This window comes from Hypomesus transpacificus, chromosome 7 (genome assembly GCF_021917145.1).
Source record: "Hypomesus transpacificus isolate Combined female chromosome 7, fHypTra1, whole genome shotgun sequence".
In the NCBI taxonomy this organism is placed as follows: domain Eukaryota; kingdom Metazoa; phylum Chordata; class Actinopteri; order Osmeriformes; family Osmeridae; genus Hypomesus; species Hypomesus transpacificus.
This window is the reverse complement of record NC_061066.1, coordinates 8,947,931-8,971,794: the sequence shown is the minus strand read 5'-3', so window position 1 is coordinate 8,971,794 and position 23,864 is coordinate 8,947,931. Positions and strand designations below refer to the sequence as shown.

Genomic DNA, 23,864 nt, shown 5'->3' with positions numbered 1-23,864 from the left:
TCAAGTTCTGCGATGGGGAGGTATTTTTGTGGGACACACGTAGGCGTGGTCAATATAAAAAGCGCTGATTTGTGACACAGCGAAAGCACTGGACCTCTGGACTTTTACGTGAGTGGGTCGTCCAAACAGTTAATGTGTTAGCCTTATTATGATTATCTGCAGCGTCTTGTATTTATACGGTAGCCTATCCCTCCACGATTCTGTAGAAAATATGTTTCGGAAAGTGACAGTTTGTCTGACATATTTATAAATATGTACAGCTAGCCTAGATGGCTAGCTAACAAGCTAGTCAGCCAGCACTCAAGGAACATTTCAAGTCAGTTACATGAAATAATTTGTAAGCGGATCAGCAAATTTTTTGAAATTAACATAGTTAGCACATAGCATTAAAATGACAAACATGTATTTAATCAACCATTTTTGTAATAGCTGTAGCAAATTATTTATTTGATCCAACTAGGCCTTACCAGTATGATGACTATTTAATTCAATTAACTAGTTAACAAATCTAGTTAACAAATCTAGTTAACAAATCTATTTCCTGTCGACAGATTCCAAACAGGAAAGATGAGCAGCAACACAGATTCTAAAGCTACAACCACTCCTCACATTGTAAAGGAGGAGGTAATACATCTGTCGTGAGGTTTCATTGTCAGGTAGTACGTGTAATGGGTTTAACTCAACTTGAAACTACTTCATCCATCTAGCTACTTGCATCTGGAAAGTGGGTGATGCTTGAGAAAACCACTTATGTTGACCCCGCCGGAAACACAAGGTATATTGTATTTTACAGAACCAATTCATCTGTGGGTTGGTGTTGTGCCAGCTACAGTTACTGTAAGCTCTCTCCATTTTGTCTTTCAACAGAATTTGGGAGACAGCCAAAAGGACCACCAGACAATCCAACACAGAGGCAGATGGTGTGTGTGTGTGTGCTGTATATGTGTAATGTGTGTGTGTGCTGTATATGTGTAATGTGTGTGCTGTATATGTGTAATGTGTGTGCTGTATATGTGTAATGTGTGTGTGTGCTGTATATGTGTAATGTGTGTGTGTGCTGTATATGTGTAATGTGTGTGCTGTATATGTGTAATGTGTGTGTGTGCTGTATATGTGTAATGTGTGTGTGTGTGCTGTATACGTGTAATGTGTGTGTGTGTGGTTTTGTGGGGATCTTATAAGCAAACATCTCTTTTTTGTACCTTCCCAGGTGTGGGGGTAATCGCCCTCCTGAAAAGGACCTTGCACAAAGACTCTGTTGTCATGGTGAAGCAGTTCCGCCCACCTATGGGATGCTACACCCTGGAGTTCCCTGCAGGTTAGATCCAGACCAACAGCCTGCATGACAGTTGGCCCAAGCTCATGGAGTAGTAGCAGAAACTGAAACGGCTAACATTTAACTGTGGAATTTATCAGTCTTCAGATGCCATGCGTGTACGGTCTGATATCCGCAAATGACTGTAATTGATTGTGTGACGTTAAACAAATGACCGTTTCGATGTCTTCAGGTCTGATTGATGAAGGTGAGAGTGCGGAGGATGCTGCACTGAGGGAGCTGAAGGAGGAGACTGGTTACAAAGGGGAGGTGGTGGGGGTCACCCCAGGTGGGTCCTTATCACACACACACACACACACACACACACACACACACAGTGGCCAACCATTTACTTGGGTGAGTAGTGACACACAAACACAATCTAGCACAGTAAAGAAATAAAATGGATTGATTTCAAATTGTGTTTTGACCCATGTCTGGTTTCAAGTTAGCCAATCCATCACACAGGTTTAGATCATGCATGTTTCACTGCCTTCTAAACACCCCTCCTCCCCCTCAGTGACATGTTTGGACCCTGGTCTATCTAACTGCACCACACAGATAATCATGGTAAACATCAATGGAGATGATCCAGAGAACATCCAACCCTCTCAGCAACTGGGTAAGCCTGGGGCTTGATGATGATAAATTAGTTCTGGGGGTCAGATGGCTGAGCTGTTAGGGAGTCGGACTATTAATCAGAAGGTTGCCGGTTCGTGCCTATACGTTGTGTCCTTGGGCAGGGCACTCTACCCTACTTGCCTCGGGGAGAATGTCCCTGTACTTACTGCAAGTCGCTCTGGATAAGAGCGTCTGCTAAATGACTAAATGTAGTTCTAAGGCTGAAATGTTTGGATACTGTACATGTTCTCATCTGCCCTACAAACATTTAACAACATTTAATATCCGCTTGATGTTTTTATTTACTTTGTTTTTATGTTGCTTGATTTGTGTTACATTTAATAACAGTTTAACATTCTTGACATCTAAATTAATTCTGTACTTTTATTTCATTTTGCAGGAGAAGGAGGTAATGTTATTTTATTTCACACACATACACACACACACTAATAATAGAGTTAGTAATAAATAACAATATCAAGCTGTTTTTCTCGAGCTGTCTACTTTTGTAATGTAACAATGTTTTTATTATTTTCTACTTCCAGAGTTTGTTGACGTTATCCTCCTTCCCCTTGATGAATTCCAGAGGAAAGTCAATGGTAATAACCTTCCTCACAGACACAATGATACATCCAATGTGTTTATCATTTTAATTGCAATGTTTCCTCTATGACAGCTAAACCAGGAATGTACCATTACTGTACCAGGAATGACCAACATATCTAAACTAGTGCTGTCAGTTTAACGCGTTATTAACGGCGTTAACGCATCTAAACTGATAATACCAAATGCAAACACAGGCGTTGTTTCTTTCTCTTTTGCAGAGTTGATGAAGAAAGAAAAGATTGTGGTGGACTCTAAAGTTTACATCTTTGGCATGGGCATGGCTCAGGCTTTCTTCAAGCCCAATGAACTCCCTGTGCTCAAACAGTGAGAGAGCAGAGAAAGGTGGGGGAAAAGGAGAGCCTAGGAGAGAGGAGATATGGAGATATGGAGGGGTGATTGTGTTGGGCTGTCTATGCAACCAGAGAAGGAAGCCAAATAGTGGTGTAACAGTCCAGAAAGATCCTGGTACAAAATGTATTACCCTGCATCTTGTCAAGGACCTGCATTCACCTGTAGTTGCACCTTTTGATATTGGTAGTAGTTATGGAAACGTTCCAGTTTTCCACTAAACCGTTGCTGGACAGACTAAACTTCACCTAAAAGCAAAAATGGTACTGTTCTGAAGTAAGTGCCTTGGTAGTGATCTTAACCTAATAAAAATGTAACAAAAAACGTCTGATGTTTACGGTGGTAGACCAAGTGACCAGTACTGAAATGAAAATAATGCTTACATTTGAAAATAAACTTACATTTTTACAAGTGGTTTAATTGACAATAATAAATGTCTTTATTATTTGTACTTTTCTTTTACTGTATTTTACACAGGGTGTGATTAAACCATATTAGTTTCATTCTGCTTGAATAACTAGGAGAGTAGTCATTAAAAACCTCCGTGAAGCGATTTAGTGTCGTCAACACTCCGTAGCAGAAGGTGGCGGTAATGTTTTTTTAGTCTGCGGAAAATGCTAGACAGGAAGCAGCGAGCTAGAGAAGTTGTAAACATACACGTTTAGACAAAAAACAAACTTGCCTGTTAAAGTCGAAGACGTGACAGGGTGAGTACTGTCAGAAGTAACCTAAAGCCGTATGCATCGAGTGAGGCATGGCAAAACTGTCCAGCTAACTGCAGTTTATTATGTTTGTATTTCCATGTCCTAAGGTAATTAAACAAATGACGTCCCTTAAATACTAGACATCTAACAATCATTCACCATGGAGTCAGCCGTTAAAGGTAGGGGGTGTGCACAAGAAATAATTGTGCGCAAGAAAGCCTAACTTTTTAGGGTCCTGTAACCAAGTCAACTGATGCAGTCTAGCCGTTCTCTTGCTGTTGCAGGGAAGGCAAAGCGGAGACATTTGGATGCAGAGGAATGTGTCGAACTCGGTATGACACCAGAGGGTACCGAAGCCCTCACCCAACCCCATGCATTTGACCGCAGCAATTCCGACCCCAACCGGGGACTCTACCCCAGGTCGCCTGCAAAGTATCCCCGAACACCCACAAAGAGAAAAAAACTCGGTAATCAGCCTTAGTTTTAGATACGTCATTTGTGTAACGTGCAAGATCCAGGTGGCAGATTGACAACATATTGCCAGTATTCCTGTAACGTGTTTTATGTCATTTTCCTTTTCACCCCTCTTTTCCTTCTCCCTCCAGATGGAGATACTGACAAGTACCAGAGAGGCATCACCCAGTTCTTCCCAGTGACAGGGGTCGTTAAGGTCAGCCCTCAGAAAACAGCCCAGCCAAGCTCGTCCTCAACCGCAGACAGACTCAGCAGAGCTCTCCCGTTCACAAGAGGCCCGACGTTGCGAGAGGCGGCAGCCACGCCCATAAAGGAGGAGCCTGTGGATGAATTTTCCACACCCACAAAGGAGGAGCTAGCAGAAATATTCGCCACTCCCATGGAGGAGGAGGAGGAGGAGGAGGTGGTGAACTATCTGGAAGGGATGACGGAGGCTATGTTTGGGGATGATGACGAATTTGAGTGTGGCACAACAGCCAAAGCATCAGGGGAGGACCTAGCCCGGGTGGAGGAGGAGGGAGTGGAGGCCCTAGCCCGGGTGGAGGAGGAGGGAGTGGAGGACCTAGCCCGGGTGGAGGAGGAGGGAGTGGAGGCCCTTCCTGATGCTCACTACGGGCTGCTGGGGACCAGCACCAGGCTGGTGCAGCCACAGGGCCACGTGGAGGACCTTCCAGAGGAGCTGCTCAGGCTGGTGTTCAGCCTCCTCTCTGCCCAGGACCTGTACCGTCACGTCAGCCTGGTGTGTCGCCGCTGGAGGGACATCGTCACTCAGGCACTGGTGAGCGCCTGGAGCTGGGAGGGGGGGGATGGAGGAGGAAGGGGCCGTGGGAGGAGAAGGGGTGGGAGGCGGAGGAAGAGGGGTAAAGGATGGAGGAAGCGATGGGGCATGAGGAGGTGGTGAGTTGGACTGATAGTTTTCTAGAGAAAAGTGAGAAACAACGATACCGATACAGAACGATACATAAAAAAAAAATGAAATGAAAGCAAAGAGCAAAGTTGTGGGATTGTGGGACTAGTACCTCTTGTGGGACTAGTGAAGGCTGCTCGTCTCTGTGTGTGTTTAACTGACTCGGTGTCGCTCTGTGTCTCGTGGCTAGTTTGTTCCCTGGAAGAAGCTGTATTTCCGCTACCAGATGAGAGAGAAGGAGGCCGTGAAGGAGATCTGCCTCCTGCTGAGGAGACAGAACATCGTCAAGGAGACGCCCCTGAGTGTCATCAACATGATCAAGTGAGGCTTCGCCGGTGGCTCCTGTGGTGGATGTAGACAACTAAACGTTGCTTTCAGGCTCATGCGCTCATCTACCCTGTGTGTGTGTGTGTGTGTGTGTTCCAGGTTCATGGCGGAGTACAAGCCAACCCAGCGGGTGAAGCCTGAGGCAGTGTTACACAGTGTGAGGAAGCATCATCTCTTTCCTCAGGCAGAGGCCTGTCTCAAACACAGGATCCCTGATATACTAGGCATCGAGGGGGTAGGTACCACACACATACACACTTACACACCTTTTGCAGTGTCTATAGTGTCTATATAGTAAGGGTTGTGTGTGTGTGTGTGTGTGTGTGTGTGTGTGTGTTGAAGGGTCCTAACCCATGGGCAGCCATGGCCCTGATCCTGGTCTTGTGTCCCAACGTCGGGGACGTTCTGGACCTGGTGGCTCGTCTGAAGACCTGCTTGCCGTCGCTTAGCGACATTTCGGAGTACCTCAGCGCCATGGCAACCGTGCTGCTCGCCATGACGAACGGAAAGATAAACATCAGTAACAGGTAGAGGAGGAGGAGCAGAACTGGAAAGACCGCAGAAGAGGACGGTGAAACGGTTTATCATCTCTTTTCTTTGTTCCTCCTTTCATCTTTCTTTCCCCTCCCTCTATCTCCACCTCCAGACGGTACTACAATATCTACTATGTGCTTCATCTGATGCAGAACGCTCCGCCCAGGATCAGCAGCCGTCAGACTGGGTGAGGCCACTTTTCTCATTAGAGCCAACGGCCTTTTCTCTACTGGTCCTCACAGTCGGGGAAAACTGCTTTGTTTTGACTCTCAGGCGCTCTCTCTCTCTCTCTGTCTCTGTCTCTGTCTCCGCACAGACCTTGTGTGACATTGTTTCATCTGGTTAACGCATGACTGTGTTGATCTCTTCGTGCCTGTCTTGTCAGGAGAGCTCCGGTCCAGGTGACCCAGGAGCAGCAGCAGGTCCTGAATCACGACATCCAGGCTCACCACGTCGTCAAGATCGTGGCCTTCGCAGGTGAGCCCCGGCCTCAGTTCAGCCCGAGTGATGACGTAAACTCTACATGTTCATCTACATGGATAGTTCAATAGACGGGTGTTTGGATTATTTGGTTTGTTCATCTGCGCAAAAATTGATCAGATCCATCTCCTGCTGTCACCAGAGGGTGCTCTCTCCTGAAATTGTCAGTTTAAAACAGTGGTTCTTAACCCTGTCCTCAGTGAACTCCTGTCCTGCGTGTTTTAGATGTTTGTTGACTCCAACACACCTGATTCAAATGTGTGTTCGACCCATTTATTTGAATGAGGTGTGTTGGAGCAGGGAAACATCTTAAACATGCAGGACAGGAGTGGTTTGTGTGCTGGAGATTTAATAGTGTGTGTGTGTGTGGGGGGGGGGGGGGGGGGGGGGGATGGGGGAGGGGGGTGGGTAGGGAAGAGGGTGGCTGAGGAAGATGAAAAGTTTGTGTGTGGTCTTGTTTAACTGTCCTTATGTAATGTAGTGAAACATGGAAAGACTTCAAATGCTTTTCTCAGGGGCTATTTACGTTGTATAAGTTAGGGTTCAAATTAGGTTTATATTAAGGGATAGTGGTTAGAGATAACACACCATTTGGAATTTAGCTGAATTGTCGGGGCCCATTAGGATAGAAAAACAACGCACTAAGTGTGTGTGTGTGTTCCAGGCACAGGGAAGACCACCACGCTTGTCCACTACACCCAGCAGAGACCTCTCCTTCGCTTCCTGTATGTGGCCTTCAACAAGTCGGTGGCCACACAGGCACGGCGCTGTTTCCCCAGCAACGTGGACTGTAAGACAGTCCACTCCATGGCCTTTGGAGCAGTTGGCATAAAGTCAGTTCAACTCTTATCTGCCAGTGTAAAATACACTTTAAAGTATTGGATTCCCATTCCAATGCAAATACTTGACTCGTGGCAGTTTATCATCTCTTGTGTAATCAAGTAATTACAGTTTCCTTTAATAAGTTTTCATTGTCAATTACAGTGATCAAGGTTCATTTTTAGTCAGGCAGCATGCCAGTCCTCATGTCCGTCAGTTGCTATTCAGACAGTCAGCAGGTCAAACAGACAGACAGACAGACAGACAGACAGACATATAGACAGACAGACACAGACACACATCAAGTCTCACCATCAGACAGACAGCAGGTCAGACAGACAGACATATAGACAGACAGACACAGACACACATCAAGTCTCACCATCAGACAGACAGCAGGTCAGACAGACAGACATATAGACAGACAGACACAGACACACATCAAGTCTCACCATCAGACAGACAGCAGGTCAGACAGACAGACATATAGACAGACAGACAGACAGACACAGACACACATCAAGTCTCACCATCAGACAGACAGCAGGTCAGACAGACAGACAGACATATAGACAGACAGACACAGACACACATCAAGTCTCACCATCAGACAGACAGCAAGGCAGCCAGTGAGTCATTGTCGTCTCTCCTCTCCCAGGTACCAGGTGAGAAAGCAGCTTTGCCCCAACCTCAGGCCCTTCTCTGTGGCCTGGTGGCTGCCTAAAGGTCGCGGGGGGTTCATCAACGCCAAGGTGGTGACCCTCACACTCAGCTCCTACATGGCCTCGACCGACACACACGTCACCCCTGAGCACGTGCCCTGGAAGTTCAAGAACAACCAGGGCCAGGAGCAGGAGATCGACCACGAGGCCAAAATGGTGTGTAGGAGTCAGCAAGATGGCACCTTCATCTCAGAGCCTCCATCTCACCGTCAAAGAGCAACATTGAGCCTGGGTTTATAGGCCAGACGGGTTCAGTTTGAACTGTGATGTGTGTTGCAGAAAGTGTCGAATGAATGTGGATGTGCTTCTGCAGATGTATGTAAGGGACGCTCAAAATATCTGGGACAAAATGGTAGATCTAAACGGTGGCAACGAAAAACACCACATGACCCATGATGGTGAGTGAGTCTTCATGTTTAAGTTGGAGATAAGGATGCGTTTGAAGGGCAGCAGTCTGATTGGTCCATCTATCTCCAGGGTATCTGAAGCTTTGGCAGCTCAGCCAACCGTGTCTGGACAAATATGACGTCATCCTCATAGACGAGGCGCAGGACTGCACTCCAGGTACAAGACTACACTACCCACAATGCCCCTGTTCTTCCCCTACCAAGATTACACTGTGCTATAAGACCATTATTCACTCCTGTGCATCAGATACAAGACTACACTACCCACAATGCCCTTGTACCCCAGGTACTAGTCTGTTTGTGTGTCTGTTAGCTATCATGGACATCATGCTGCCTCAGCGCTGTGGGAAGGTGTTGGTAGGAGACCCTCACCAGCAGATCTACACCTTCAGAGGAGCTGTTAACGCCCTGGAACACGTCCAGCACACACACCTGTACTACCTCACACAGGTACACACACACCTGTACTACCTCACACAGGTACACACACCTGTACTACCTCACACAGGTACACACACCTGTACTACCTCACACAGGTACACACACACCTGTACTACCTCACACAGGTACACACACACCTGTACCACCTCACACAGGTACACACACCTGTACTACCTCACACAGGTACACACACCTGTACTACCTCACACAGGTACACACACACACCTGTACTACCTCACACAGGTACACACACCTGTCCTACCTCACACAGGTACACACACACACACACACACACCTGTACTACCTCACACAGGTACACACACCTGTTCTACCTCACACAGGTACACACACACCTCTACTAACAGTCCAGTGATTGTGACATGGCTCATTGTTCCTGCAGAGCTTTCGGTTTGGAGCTGAGATTGCTTATGTTGGCGCCAGCATCTTGCAGGTGTGTAAGCACGTCAGCAAGGTCCTAGTGGGAGGGCAGCAGGAAGGTGAGTCACCAGGGAACACTGTTCCTGACAGCGGCACTGGAATGCTACACCTGATTACCTCTTTTGATTGTGTGTGTCTGTGCATGTGTGTGTGTGTGTGTCTGTGCATGTGTGTGTGTGTGTCTGTGCATGTGTGTGTGTGTGTCTGTGCGTGTGTGTGTGTGTGTCTGTGCGTGTGTGTGTGTGTGTGTCTGTGCATGTGTGTGTGTGTGTGTGTCTGTGCGTGTGTGTGTGTGTCTGTGCGTGTGTGTGTGTGTGTGTGTCTGTGTGTGTGTGTGTGTCTGTGCATGTGTGTGTGTGTGTGTCTGTGCATGTGTGTCTGTGTGTGTGTGTGTCTGTGTGTGTGTGTGTGTCTGTGTGTGTGTGTGTGTCTGTGCATGTGTGTGTGTGTGTGTCTGTGCATGTGTGTCTGTGTGTGTGTGTGTCTGTGTGTGTGTGTGTGTGTGTGTGTCCAGGCAGTGTGAGGGGAGAGGCTTCAGACGTGGTGAGTCATGTCCAGTCAGGTGTGAGTGAAGCTCGAGGGAAGACGGCCATCTTGTCACGCTGTAACGTCACTGTGTTCAGCGAGGCTGTGAGGCTGACCGACGCTAACCCCCGCTGCAGGCTGCACATCGTAGGGGTGAGACACACACGCACACACACACAAAAAGATACAGTGCTTGTGCACACGCCCAGGTTTGTTGTATATCACCTGTGTTCACCTCTCCAGGGGGTTGAGAACTTTGGCCTTGCACAGATCATGGACATCTGGCTTCTGATGCAGCCAGAACAAAAACGCACAAAAGGTAAGTCATTCCCTTCCTTCCTTTCCTCTCTCATTCTTTCCCTCCTCCCCTCTCTCATGCTCTCTTTTTCCCTTCCCTCTCTCTTAATCCCTGCCCTGGCCCTTCCTTCTCTACCTCTGTCCTCCCTGTCCAGTCCATCAGAAGCCTCTCTCCTCCCTCTCTCCTCCCTCTCTCTCCTCCCTCCCTCCCTCTCCTCCCTCCCTCTCTCTCCTCCCTCCCTCTCTCTCCTCCCTCTCTCTCTTCCCTCCCTCTCTCCTCTCTCCTCCCTCCCTCTCTCTCCTCCCTCTCTCTCTTCCCTCCCTCTCTCCTCTCTCCTCCCTCCCTCTCTCTCCCTCTCTCTCCTCCTCCCTCCCTCTCTCCTCCTCCCCCTCTCACTCTCTCCCTCTCTCTCCCTCCCTCTCTCTCCTCCCCCCCTCTCTCTCCCTCCCTCTCCCTGTCTCCTCCCCCCTCTCTCTCACGGCCTGTCCTCCTCCCTCCTTTCCCTGGAGCAGGCATCAGTGACGGCTTCATCAGGAGCTTCTCCAGGTCAGTGAGTCTGGGGGGCTACGCTGGCCTGAAGGACTACGCCACCAAGACCCAGGACCGCGAGCTGGAGACCAAGCTGGCCGTGGTGGAGAAGTACAACAACCGCATCCCCGAGCTGGTGAACCGCATCAAAGCCTGCTCTGAGCACGACCACCAGCACGCAGGTACGCCACTCACGCATCACATCCTGCTCTTAGCACGACCTAAACCTTCCTCTTTCATTCTCTCTATGACACACGGACACACACAACATATTTCAATAATTTCTCCTCGTCCAGATTTCATTCTGGGGACAGTCCACAAGTCCAAAGGTCTGGAGTTTGACACAGTGGTGGTCACTGATGACTTCGCCAAAGTCCCTGTGGCCCGTCACAACCTGCAGAGGATCCGCTTCTCAGCAGGTGTGTCTGCGGATCCTCATCATAGTGTGTGTGTGTGTGTGTGTGCGCCTATCCTAGTCTTAGTGCGTGTGTGCGTATCCTGTCAGCCCACTGTAAATCACTGCACTGCCCACTGTAAATCACTGCACTATGCCTCTTCGTTCTTTCCTCCTCTCCCCTTCCTCTCCTCCTCCCCCCCTTCTCCCCTCCTCTCCCCCTTCTCCCCTCCTCCTCTCCTCCTCCCCTCCTCCCCCCCTTCTCCTCTCCCCCTCCTCGCCTCCTCTCCCCCTTCTCCTCCTCCCCCCCTTCTCCCCTCCTCTCCTCCTCCCCCCCTTCTCCCCTCCTCTCCCCCTCCTCCCCTCCTCCTCTCCTCCTCCCCCCCTTCTCCTCGCCTCCTCCCCCCCTTCTCCCCCCCTCCTCTCCCCCTTCTCCCCTCCTCCTCTCCTCCTCCCCTCCTCCCCCAAGGTGACATTCCGAAGGATGAGTGGAACCTGCTGTACGTGGCAGTGACCAGGGCTCAGAGGAACCTGATCATCACTAAGAACATCTCCAACATCCTCACTCTGGCCGGGGTGAGACCTGCCCCCCTTCCCTATTGTGACGTAACAAGAGTTTTCAGTTTTCATTTTCTCAAAGGCGGAGAAGAATACCCAGGGCTTGGTTTACAGCTGTCAACATTCCTAGCCACTAGGGGACCAAAGGCAGGCTAGGGGAACTCATATTAATGTTATATAACCTCCTAAAGAGAACGTTTCATGTCATGGGACCTTTAATAATAATTTAAAAAATCATCATTTCATCCGTCTATCTTGCTGTCTTTTCCTCTCTCTCTCTTTGTGTCTCTCTCTCTATGTCTCTCTCTATGTCTCTCTCTCTCTATGTCTCTCTGTCTCTGTCCCTCTCTCTCTCATTATTCATGAGTTGCCTTTGTTGTCTGCCAGATCAGCCCTCTGTCTCTGTGTTCTACCAGATGGTCCTTGAAGGCAGGATATCTTAGTGAACTTTTAGTTTAGTCTCAAAGTGGCTCTTAATTCTGAGAAATGGACAGGAAACTGGATGACATCAAACAGTTTTTCAAACATCTGTTTTCAGGCAATGTAAATCAACAGCTTCTGTGGATTTAAGAAAACGGTGCACAGCAGAGCAAAAGTTGTATCCCAACAGAGTAGTCATATTCATCTTTTTATTCATATGAACCTGCAATCTACTGATCTGCAGTCAGACGTTCTCCCACCGCCCTATACCCATCTTAGAAAGTCAAGATGACAAGGTTTCAAGGTGACTTCCTTGACTAAACTAACCCCACAGGTCCACACCTCCCCCTCCACACTTCCAGGCTGTGGTACTGGAAGGCTAACCTGTGCATCTGTTCTCCCCAGGAGTACTTCCTGAGGTCAGAGTTGACCAGCGCCCTGACTAGTGACGACAGGCCCGTTTGTTTGGTTCGAGAGTGTCAGAACCGCGTCATGCCAGATGCTACCATCGTCATGAGCAAGCTGCCCATCAAATACGTGAGGAACATAGGCACACGCAGCACTTCAACTCCCCAACTTTCCTCCTCCCTCACCATCTTCCTGAGCATCCATCCCTCCCTGTCCATCCCAGCCTCCCTCCCTCCTCTCCCCTCCCTCCCTCCCTCCCTCCTCTCCCCTCCCTCCCTCCCTCCCTCCCTCCCTCCCTCCCTCCCTCCCTCCCTCCCTCCCTCCCTCCCTCCCTCCCTCCCTCCCTCCCTCCCTCCCTCCCTCCCTCCCTCCCTCCATGTTCATCCCAGCCTCTCTTCATCCCTCCCTCCATCCCTCCATGTTCATCCCAGCCTCTCTTCATCCCTCCCTCCCTCTTTCCCTCCCTCCCTCTTTCCCTCCCTCCCTCTCTCCCTGTTCATCCCAGCCTCTCTCTCCCTCCCTCTCCCTGTAGATGGACAGCGAGGATGCCGGGGGTCCTCTGTGTGAGAGTTGTGTGTGGCAGCGTTTGGGCCCCAGCGCCTGCCTGCTGGCCCCCCCAGAGAGGTTGCAGGCTCTGCCTCAGACGCAGGAGAGACTGGAGCTGCCCATCAACTACGCTTTGCTGCTCGCTCTCTTCTAAAACACACACTTTTTTTTTTTAAATTGTTTTTATACGTTAACCTTTATTATTAACGCTGTTCACAACAAACGTGCCTATCCATGCTTAGCTGAAAAGGTGAACACATCCATGAAGACACAACAGCTGCATGGGAATTGCACTGCCAATTACTTATCGGGAAATACGCTTTTAATGTTGAACATCCCAAACACGATAAACATGTCTCTTTAATTTATTTATTTAAAATACTTTGGGTTCTTATCAACAGAAACTGTTGAAAAATTGTAATAAACAGTTTTGTCCAAACTTTTAAGCAGTAGATATCCTGAGCAGTTATTTATTTTTAAGACATCTGTTGAACAGTCGGTCTCCTTCAGCCTGGCACTGCCAGAGCAAAATGTCTCAGTTAATTTTTGATTTCCGAGGGGAGTTTGCGCATCCAAATGCCTCTGGATGCAATTGGATAGATAAAACCAATCAGAGAAACAAATGGCAACTTGGTTGTTAATGGAGTGTCGCAACGGCGCTCCTCTGTACAGGGAACAGACCCCTCTGCCAGAGCACCAACCAACAGACCCCTCTGCCAGAGCACCAACCAACAGACCCCTCTGCCAGAGCACCAAACAACCACCAGCTGACATCAGTCAAGTTCCCAGAATTTTTCTGCGAGTCATTTCCCACAGTTCAGGATGTGAGAGTGTGTGTGGGCTTGTAGCGGAGGGGGGGTGGGGGCGCCCGGAGGGGGGGTGGGGGCGCCCGGAGGGGGGGTGGGGGCGCCCGGAGGGGGGGTGGGGGCGCCCGGAGGGGGCCCGCGATCTAGGATTATTATTAATTTATTTTCATTATTTCTCTTTGGCAACAAAACTTTGATTGTATCCATGGTAGACGATTTTACAAAATATAGTTTTTCCATACAGTTGTATGCAATCTCTTAGCAAATATATTAGATTTCTTCTTTGTAGGTGAGATTATTATTGTGGCGCAGTGTTCCTGGGCTAGTTGTATGAACAAGGACTATCGTGATCAGCAGGTGGTTTGAGTGTCTCATTCCTGTTGCTCCATCAAGCATGGGGATTAACTAAAAGAAAATGTTTCTAAATATATATACATTTTCAATTTGTTTACATGACGTAGAGACGTAGTAGACGTACAGTAGGATAGACCAAGGGCGTAGGTTTGGTCTCAGCTTTGGTAGGGACACTGCTAGCCTGCTGGTACTTGGCTAAAATAGCACTGTCCCATTATGTGGGTAGGTTAGCTCTATCCTTCTGGCTTCAACAAGACCAGCTGCTGCTAACACACTGGTCCAAAGATTGCAGAAGCTAGGGATAGATTTCATACAAGCAAAAGTAACATGCTCTACTTAGGGCTGGCAACTTTTGCAAAAACATTGGCATGATATTTGGTAGCACTCCAAGTGAGAGCGTGAGAAATGGTCGAAATGCGTGTGTCACATGGCGAAACCATGAGAATTGGCAGCTCTGTATTTAGTAAATTGACACACGGACACAGATCATTTAACCCATGTTATGCATGGACTTGTGTAGGCCTACTGTGTGTGAAAGCTTCTAATGAATGCTGAATGCGAGGCTAGTGGCCTAGGCCTACATTTTGTTCGCACATTAGGGGCTATGATGACTGAACACATTTATTATATAGGCTTATATGTGCCATTCACAGGTTGCCATTGGTTACTTTGCCTTGTTATATTTTATTGCACTGCAAAATGTTAATAACAAGGGGGGCCACCAATCAGTTTCCGCCCCTCCTGAGACACAACCCTTACTGCGCCCCTGGCTTGGGCCTTTACACACGTGGACATTTTTCAAAGAAAAAGTTGTTCCACGTTTCAATGTTTATTCTGTTTAGAAATCTATATATATTTTTAAAAATAGATATAAAAATGTATATTCAGTTTGTTTCAATGCCCCTCACAAAGTTCGTTCCAAAGTTTCAAGTCCACCACAGAGAAAGGTGTGATGTGTCCTCCATTTCCTCTTTGGGTTGCTCTTCCAGGAGCTATGGTTCTCAGGGTGTGGTTGTGAACGTGGTTGGAATGTCCCGTGTGTTGTCCATGCTCATTGGCTCCTCCCGTCGTGCCCTGAAGTAAAAACTAAGAAACAGGAACATGAGAATGTGTGCAAGATATGAGAACGGTACTTCAGAAAGATATGTTGGATCCGATGTTGATCCGACATTTTTTTTTTTTTTTTTTTTACAGAGACAATGCACATTAATCATCGTTTCAGTAAAAGTGCCAGTTTTAGCCAGTCGGTTAATTTTCAACCGCAATCCCTGGGCTGGTTATTAAAAACTGTTACAATAAAAACAATCATTAAACAATGAACAGACGCAGGGCAACGTAGGACAAGCAACAGCATACAATTAGTGCAACATAGAACAATAAGCAACAAGACAAAATCCATAAAAGCAACAAAGTGTTTCTGCACCTCACAAAGCTACAGACAACATGGAAAGTGGCAATACACAGCTAGGGGTTATGTTCACAAATCTGGATGACCTTCAGCCATGTCTTCATGTTTTTGTTGAAAGTGTGATGGATCTGGATAAGAGCCTCTGCTAAATGACTAAATGTAGTGCAGTTATGTGTGTCTGATGGCAGTGCATTCCAGACATGGGAAGCTCTCACAGAGAAAGCGGATTTACTAAAAGCCTTCAGGGAATTATACAGTCGCCTCTCATGGCAGACCCTGTACATCTGCTGCCATATGTTTGGGGTTTTTTGTTTAACAAAAGTACTGAGTGGAGGGGGAGCCGGGTCATGAAGGACCCTGAACACGAAACATGCGTCGATGTATTGCACAAGATGTTCCCAACTCAGGAGCTCATGCTTTCGGAGGATGTAACTGTGATTTAATGGCTGTTGGGCTTTCTGTCAGGCACTTTGAGAGCCTGTTTGAACAAGCTAGGGCCCAACTAGTCACGCAGTATGTGTTCTAGGAAAATTTTTATAGGAAAGGTAACCTTAAATGTCTTATTGTGTGATCTGGCGATATATAAAAAAAAGAATAATAATTGAAAATAATTTACTTGACCTTCCTGGGGGGCGGGGGGTGACTCTAATGGTAGGGGAAACACTGAAGTCGCTTTGGATAAAAGCGTCTGCTGAATTGATCAATGTGTGTTAACACAGGATGAGATGTCGCTGTTCACCAGCACGATCAAGGAATGATTACATGGCTGTAGTCCCAGATTACCCTGCACCAGGGCCCGCTTTAGGATTTTGGGGGCCATAAACAAAATCCAAAGAGGGCCCTTTGATTGGCAAAAGTGGGGGAGGCCCTAAACAAATGTTTCGTTTGTTCAATGGGTCGAGCCGGCCCAGCACTGCATGGGTTGGTTTGACAACCCAACATCTTACCCTCGGTTATGGTTCAGACGGATTCCAATTCCAACGGCAGCCACTATCATTATGAAAAGCCCTCCGGTTGCACCTGGTACACACAGAGAGAACAGATTAAACAGATGATCTTATCACTTTCAGCCCCCTGAACATCAGTAGAACTCAGTGAAAGGTGGTGAGCAGAGTCTCGCAATAGCCGCAAAGCATGACATGAATTTGGTTGCTAGAAGATAATCCTAGCAGTCATCATATTTGTGTTGAGAGATGACTAGTTTCATAAATGGATGTTTCATCGCTGTGTCAGAGAGGGAGTGGGGAATCACAGTGAGTAGTATTACTAGATACATGACTCAAAGTGAGTGAAAGCAGATACTGGAGAAACACTGAGAAGACTGACAGGAAAGAGATAGTGAATATGTGGGGTTTGGAGGCTTGTTGGAACAGCAGAACAGACACCTAACCGCTCACATTGAGTTGGAACAGAGCCTGTTCTAAAAAAAAAATATATGCTACAATGTTAGACTTTTCAAACTTGTCATATAAAATATACCTTTTTTTTAACAACTGTTTTGTTGTCTCATTTACATTACATTACATACATTTACATTTAGTCATTTAGCAGACGCTCTTATCCAGAGCGACTTACAGTAAGTACAGGGACATTCCCCCCGAGGCAAGTAGGGTGAAGTGCCTTGCCCAAGGACACAACGTCATTTTGCACGGCAGGGAATTGATCTGGCAACCTTCTGATTACTAGCCCAACTCCCTCACCGCTCAGCCATCTGACCCCCTCTCAAATGTTAAATGGAGAAAAAGCCAGACCATGTGCTTTTCAATCAAGGTACTCATCCTCACCAATGGTGATCTTTTCTTTGGTGGAGAGAATCCTAGCTGGAGTGACAGCAGTGCCAGACTCTGGAGTGAGGGTCTCTCCCAGCGCTGTTGTGGCCCCACAACCTTCTGAACAGTCTGGGGGTTTGAACTCTGTCGCCAGGGCTGCAGGAAGGGGTTAGAGGTCACTATAAGCCCCTTGTCTACAACCTCCCAACTTACAGAGAAACATGCAGAACGGAAGTTAGACCGACGGAAACCTTCTCCATCGTGAGCGAACTGAATGACAGGCAAGGCCAGAGCGGAGGATGCGGAAACAGGGTGGAAGGGGGAGTGTTTTGAGACGCGATGAGACAGGAGATGAGATGTTTTATGAGAATCGGTACCTACCCTGTGTCTGAGCTACAGTGTGACTGGGTAACATGGCAGGTGTTGCCTCTGTCCTCAATGTCTCTGTGGGCACTGAAGTTGTCAGGAATAGTGGACCAGTTTCAGATGCCAATGTGGCCTCTGAAGAAGGCATGGTGGGAAATGTCTGGGGACCCGCTTTCATAGTGATTGTGGGCTCTGAGAGATGCATTGTGGGAGTTGGAGTTGTCTGGGAGGGTGGAGAATCATCAAGTGCCAATATGGACCCTGAAAGGGGCAAAATTCAAACTCAACTGAGGGTCTAACACTATATTGCTGTTCTATTTAACAGGATATAAAACATATCTCTAAGTGCACTTGATTTGACTTAATCTATCCCGCAAGGTGGATATGGTTTTCATGTTTGATGTATCACTACTGCATGGAGTCTGGCAAGCAAGCAAAATAGAGTGCATGAGGTCAGTTAGAAAACCTCCAGTAGGTTTGGACATACATACCCTGTGTTGATTTAGGCTGATTTCTTTCTGGACACTCAGCAGGGGGCATTGTGGGAGTCTGAGTTGAATCTGTGAAGGTGGGAGGAGGCAGTCAGTGAAGTACCTCTGATGCCATGAATAAGGAAGTAAGGTAGGGTATAGATGGGCACCATGGCTCCTCTGGCCTCAGAAGAACCACTTCAACTACCAAACAAGGCACACTTGGGCAGGAATATTCGTCTGACTTTTGTCTGACAGGTAGGAAATACTCATGTCTCTCTCTCTCTCTCTCTCTCTCTCTCTCTCTCTCTCTCTCTCTCTCTCTCTCTCTCTCTCTCCCTCCCTCCCTCCCTCTCTCTCTCTCTCTCTGGCTGTACAAGATTTTAGGGCGTATATCAGCAGTGATTCACAGCGCAGTTGAGATTGCGTATGTGCGTCCTTAGAACTGTAAGTCGTATAACTTATGTTGTCAGTTCATTTAAGCCTGTTATTGTATTAGTCTATAGTTCTGGTAAATCAGACTCGGCTCCAGAACAAATTAAATGGGGGGGGGGAAAATTCACAAGGGGGGCACGCATTTACAAAGCATGTATGAGAGTCAAAATAAGAGCAGACCTGCATATTCTGCAGGAAAGTGTAGCCATCTTGATATTTAATTTATAGCCAATGCCAGTATTTTATTATTTATACTTTAACAAAATAATTGTTTGAAGGGGCACTGCATTCCATTTGGGAGGGCATTGCCAAGTTAACTGGTGATTTTTGTTGTTTGTATTCTTCACGTCTGTTGATTCGATCGCAATTGCTGCCGTTACTCACGTTTGTATTTTAGGTGCATTATTATGCTGAAGTAGTTTTAATTATTATAGTGGGTATATTGTTATTATTTTCTACAGAATTCTTAGCATATAATATTAATTGCACTGCAAAATGTTATACAAAATAATATTTTGTATAACTGCATGCTCTTATGGGTCTGCCCTTTGGCACTTGTTTAGTTTTTCACAATGTATGCTTCATGTTTTGGCTGCTTGCAATGTTTGGGACTACCTCGTTGTTATGATCAGTGACCTATGCTCTTTTGTAAAGCTCTCTCTTGGAAGTCGCTTTGGATAAAAGCGTCTGCTAAATGCATAAATGTAAATGTATGCCATTTAGAACATACTTTATGAGTGTAAGGTGTCTTTAAGTAGGCTAACTTTATTTCTTTAGGTGAAATAGGACGAAAATATGTGCAATATTACATTAGCTAGACTATTACATGACTATTACCTGCTCCGAAATATAGGGTTGGGGGGGGGGGCAGACCTGTTCCGACAGACCTGTCCCCACTGCAAAACAAATATCCTAGAGGAAACACTGCTCTCTGTGAGCTCTGCTCTACAACTGCATTTATGTTTGTCTTGGACCATTAGCATATCCGGGAATGTTATTCCCACGGATCATTTATCACATGAAGTTGAGTGTGAGTGTCAGGGAAAACAAGACATGAGGGTGGAGAGACTGGAGAATGTAGGGGCCTGTCATCAACCAGCTGCAGAGGGGGAAGGTTCTCCAGAGGCAACAGTGGGATGAGGAATGTGAAAATGGAGAAGAGATTCTCCACCCATCTTAACAGAGAGAAAAAAAACTATGCAGCAGAAGAAGCTGGTTTGTGGTCAAAACTTGATTTTTGACTTGATCAAAAAGCATTTTACAATCTTAGCCTGAGTAAACTGTCTTGAACTACACATTTCTCTTTCCAAGGTCAACAGCTCACTTGGTGATGTTTACACGGCTCAAGGATGTGCACCTTTATGGGCTATTGTTACCCGGGCAACAGCCAGTTTACCCTGATTGGCTGATGATTTTTTGTGGCTGCATCAATACGATAAACCTATCATTAGTAAAGTTTAATACAATTAAATTGCGATTTAATCCAGTTCTGTGTTAATTTATTTATTTTAAATTGTTTGTACTCTAAAGCCGGTGCACTGCGAGTGAAGGAGAGGCATGGGCGGCGCTAGAGAGGGGCTAGCAGGTGCTTCAACACCTCCAAGAAAGACCAAAGCACCCCGATAGCACCCCAAAAATATTGCTCATTTATTAATAGTATTCAGGCCCGGAGTGACCATCGGGAGAATTCACGGTGGGCCGCTCTGCCCTCCCCATGGGCGTCGTTAGACCCTTTTTACTGGGGCACGTGCCCCACGATAAATTTGTTGTGCCCCAGTAAAATCTAAAGTTTGATTTGAACAATTTACAAGCCGAATACGTTAAGAGATTTGCCAGGTGCCAATGTAATGAGATCACAGATCGCTCAGGAGTATGAGTGGCTGGAGAAGGTCACTGTGACTGAGGGGCCTATAGATGTGACACCATGCTTCAAAGAAGACAAGCCCTTTATTTGAGGTCAGCATCACATCACTGTTACCTTTTCTTTGTGATCAGGCTCACTCCGTTGCTACAGTCAAACATGTGATGGACAAAATCAAGGACATTGTAGCATTCCTGAACCCAGGCTAGGTACCTGTTCTTGCTGCTGACCAACCAATCTATGCAGTAGCTAAGCAGGTACAGTGGCACTGGCCTGAGAAGAATTAAACATTCTTCATATTAAATAATTTCTTTTTCCATGTTATTTACTAGAGATAGCACAAAAAGGAAAAGATGCTAGGAGGAACTGAATAAGCCAGGTAACAGAAGAAAGATTCATAACTTCATAAATCTAGGCTCCTGCAAGGGTGGGAAAGGTTTTCTCAAAAACCCTGAATGTTCAGGTACAAATTTGGGTTGTAATTTTCGGAAAATATTATAATATGAGTCCAACAAAATGTTTATATTAGCGTACAGAAAGCTCAAAAACTATTTTGCACTGAAATTAATGATAAAAAATGTTGCTCCATTGCGCTCCATACTTTTTGAAGTAGCCTAATGGAGATCATGTTGATCGCTTTTTTGAGCTTGTATGAGAAAGAAAGTGACTTTAGCGAGGGCTTTATGACCTGAGGCCTCTCGCTCGAGAAAGTAGATTGCCATGACGAGTTGCGAAATTGTCAAACATCCCTTTGAAGTAGTGTGACTTAGTGAATGAGGAGAAATGTGGGTCGTGAGGTTAGACCAGTTGAGAAACACTGCTTAGAAGGATACAAACTTGATAATCCCATAAGCACCCTATGTGTGCTAATAATTGTATTTGTCTCACCTGCTGGACAGATGGCATATGTAGTGCCTTTACATATGCACTGGATGCTGGACTTGGCTTCTTCCCACACCAACCGATGATTAACAAGTTTGCATTTGATGAGTCCAGATGTTCCTGCTTTCCTCACGTAGCCCTCTTCACAGATGTATCGACGAGTATCGTTCACCCTGCAACTTTCCTTTCCGTTAGCCAAGCAGTCTGCCCGCAATGGCTTAGTATGATTCTTCTTCGGTGGTTGTGGGCAGAAGTCTTCACGGCCTAACACCAATGCGAAGAGAAACGATCAGATTGCAATATCACCTGTCTGCGATCATACTGTAATCTACACGTTTCAGTTTTTATTATGAATTCACGTCCGGTGTAAAAGAAAACCCACTTTGTTGACCATATGGTCTACTTGTGAGGAGCACACAACAGTACTACTCTCTCGCGCTGTAGTAAGATTCCTACGGTGGTTATTTATATTCAGGGCATTTGCCGTGACTCTCACGCATTTCAACCATTTCTCACGCTAAGAATTAAGGGATAACTTGTCCCGCTATATACAATTAATGGACGAGGCGCAGGCATACTGAGAAGTTGATCTGATACATCTTCGGCTACTAGCGCGTCTTAGGAATTCGGGTATGTGGGACACCTTAACTCCAGAGCGTTTTCTTCCCTGCTATGACAATGTCTAGTCCACATAAGATCTCAAAATGCCGGCTATCTGGTAATACCCAAAGTTAAGAAAAAAACTGCTGGAGGTAGGGTGTTCTCATATAGAGCACCTCTTCTTTGGAACAAATTACCCATCTCAATTAAGGAAGCTGATACTGTCTCGACATTTAAAACTAGATTAAAAACGTTCTTGTTTAGTCAATTCTATGATTGTTAAAGGGAAGTATGTGGGTACTTTCTATGTAAACCTGGGGTGTGTGCTTGCCTATGTGTGTATCACATGTAACTTTTAAATTTTAATTATAGCTTATGTTCACATTGCCCAGCTAGATGTTACAAATAAAGTAAACCTGTTACTGTATATTGTTAGTATTATTATTATTATAGTTCTGTTGCTGTATATTGTTACTGTTATAGTTTTTATTACTAGTTGGAGACAACGGGGGACTGGTTGTTTTCATCCTTATTCGTATAAGTATAACCTACTTTAGAGTTCTTTCCCCTGGAACAGATTTCATGTTCCAACTGAGGGGGGCTGTCGTTGTTTTGATGTGTGGGGCTGCATCAAATACCCTTTTTGCTCTAAATTGCTGCACTAGTCCACACTTGACCGGTGGGGATCTCATTCTATTATGACTGTAACTGTTAGCTGCTCCTGGCATTCTCTAATCCCTGCTCTCCTCTCTGTCCCCCCCTCACACATTCCCTGTGGTGTGGGGGGTTTGAGCTGTCAGGACCTGCTTGGTCGTCGGTCTGCCTACGCTGAACCCGGAATCCAGTCTCCACGACGGCCAACAGCGAGTTTCCCGGTCCCATCCAACGTCTATAAAGCCGAACAATGGATTTTGGTGTTTCAAAACCCATTGACACTGTATGACTATGTTTAGCTTGTGTTCTGCTCCTCTCTCTACCAACCGTCTCTGGAGGAGGGGATCCCTCTCTGAATTGCTCATCCCAAGGTTTCTTCCATTTTTTCTCCCGGTGGGAGTTTTTCTGGGAGTTTTTCCTTGTCTTCCTTGAGGGTTTAGGTTGGTTGAGGGGCAGTTCTATGGGCGCATGTGAAGCCCTCTGTGACATGCTTGCATGTAAAAAGGGCTATACAAATAAATTTGATTTGATTTGACATAAATTTGACTCTAGATTTAGCATGGATGTTATGTTACTGAAATCACTCCGATGAGAAAATGCATGCAAAAAATGTCCCAGATTACCCAAATCACCATACTAAAGCGCGTGCACTCATATAAGCATATTGATGGAAGGTGTTCAGCGTGATTAACTACGCTGCAAAAGTAGCCTACGCACGCACTCTCTAACAATAACTCCTGGCTACTATATCTAATAAAATAAAATTTTATTTGTATAGCCCTTTTTACAAACAATGTCACAGAGGGCTTAACGCGCCCAATATCCAAATAACAGGTTGTGAAAACACCACTGAGTAAACATATAAACAGAGTGATCATTTAGGCTATTTACATTACCTACCTTCGCTCGTGCAGGGTACGAATAAACAGACCACGATGAAGAAGAGCGCGGGACACATATCTGTCCGGCCCGTCCGCAAACGTCTGAGGCACCGCCGGTTCAAGTCGCCTATAATCCAAGTATCAGGTTATGTTTTGCCAAAAATATAACAAAGTCATGTGCACCATAACCATTGCAAATCTATTTCCGTTTTGCGGCTTTTGCTAAGAGGAAACGAATCCTCAGCCATCTAAATGGTAGATCTCTTCTTTCACTTTCTGTCCCACTGCGCACACCGCAATAGCGCTACTACAGTTGAGCATCCGACAGCGATACTAAGGAGTTCTCAATGTCACGCCCAGTTGCAGTAGCGGTTAGAACCGAAACTGTACTGTCCTGTAGCTAGTGGTCCAGGACAGTGTAGCTAGTGGTCCAGGACAGTGTAGCTAGTGGTCCAGGACAGTGTAGCTAGTGGTCCGGGACAGTGTAGCTAGTGGTCCGGACCGTCCGGACCAGCGCCTCCAGTGGTCCAGGACAGCGCCTCCAATGGTCCAGGACAG

At 46.5% G+C, this 23,864-nt stretch overlaps 3 protein-coding genes across 6 annotated transcripts; 2 read left to right on the top strand and 1 right to left on the bottom strand.

Annotated features, from left to right (window-relative positions):
• Positions 1-16: 16 nt before the first annotated feature.
• On the top strand, positions 17-3,305 carry nudt5 (nudix (nucleoside diphosphate linked moiety X)-type motif 5). 2 transcript variants are annotated; one of them, XM_047022443.1, is made up of 10 exons: positions 17-108; positions 552-624; positions 708-775; positions 868-920; positions 1,211-1,318; positions 1,509-1,604; positions 1,836-1,937; positions 2,337-2,345; positions 2,482-2,535; positions 2,761-3,305. In XM_047022443.1, the coding sequence occupies exons 2-10, from the start codon at positions 568-570 to the stop codon at positions 2,868-2,870; spliced, it is 657 nt and encodes a 218-aa protein (XP_046878399.1). In that variant the 5' UTR covers positions 17-108; positions 552-567; the 3' UTR covers positions 2,871-3,305. The 2 variants fall into 2 exon arrangements, with proteins under 2 accessions (XP_046878399.1, XP_046878400.1); XM_047022444.1 differs by lacking the exon at positions 17-108 and adding an exon at positions 127-337.
• A 183-nt stretch (positions 3,306-3,488) lies between these two features.
• Positions 3,489-13,716, top strand: fbxo18 (F-box DNA helicase 1). 2 transcript variants are annotated; one of them, XM_047022439.1, is made up of 22 exons: positions 3,489-3,597; positions 3,702-3,773; positions 3,879-4,061; positions 4,200-4,846; positions 5,166-5,296; positions 5,402-5,537; positions 5,645-5,829; positions 5,949-6,023; positions 6,222-6,313; positions 6,981-7,149; positions 7,794-8,013; positions 8,171-8,255; positions 8,335-8,421; positions 8,578-8,714; positions 9,106-9,202; positions 9,658-9,821; positions 9,912-9,987; positions 10,479-10,676; positions 10,791-10,913; positions 11,358-11,464; positions 12,272-12,403; positions 12,807-13,716. In XM_047022439.1, exons 2-22 carry the CDS (start codon positions 3,755-3,757, stop codon positions 12,972-12,974), a joined length of 3,231 nt encoding a protein of 1,076 aa, XP_046878395.1. In that variant the 5' UTR covers positions 3,489-3,597; positions 3,702-3,754; the 3' UTR covers positions 12,975-13,716. The 2 variants fall into 2 exon arrangements, with proteins under 2 accessions (XP_046878395.1, XP_046878394.1); XM_047022438.1 differs by lacking the exons at positions 3,489-3,597; positions 3,702-3,773 and having other exon boundaries at positions 3,848-4,061.
• A 941-nt stretch (positions 13,717-14,657) lies between these two features.
• LOC124469275 (interleukin-15 receptor subunit alpha-like) lies at positions 14,658-23,864 on the bottom strand. Of its 2 annotated transcripts, XM_047022441.1 has the most exons (7): positions 23,326-23,864; positions 21,178-21,435; positions 18,015-18,083; positions 17,539-17,784; positions 17,173-17,313; positions 16,336-16,408; positions 14,658-15,066 (listed from the first exon to the last, which is right to left on the bottom strand). In XM_047022441.1, the coding sequence occupies exons 1-7, from the start codon at positions 23,381-23,383 to the stop codon at positions 14,982-14,984; spliced, it is 930 nt and encodes a 309-aa protein (XP_046878397.1). In that variant the 5' UTR covers positions 23,384-23,864; the 3' UTR covers positions 14,658-14,981. The 2 variants fall into 2 exon arrangements, with proteins under 2 accessions (XP_046878397.1, XP_046878398.1); XM_047022442.1 differs by lacking the exon at positions 17,539-17,784 and having other exon boundaries at positions 23,326-23,860.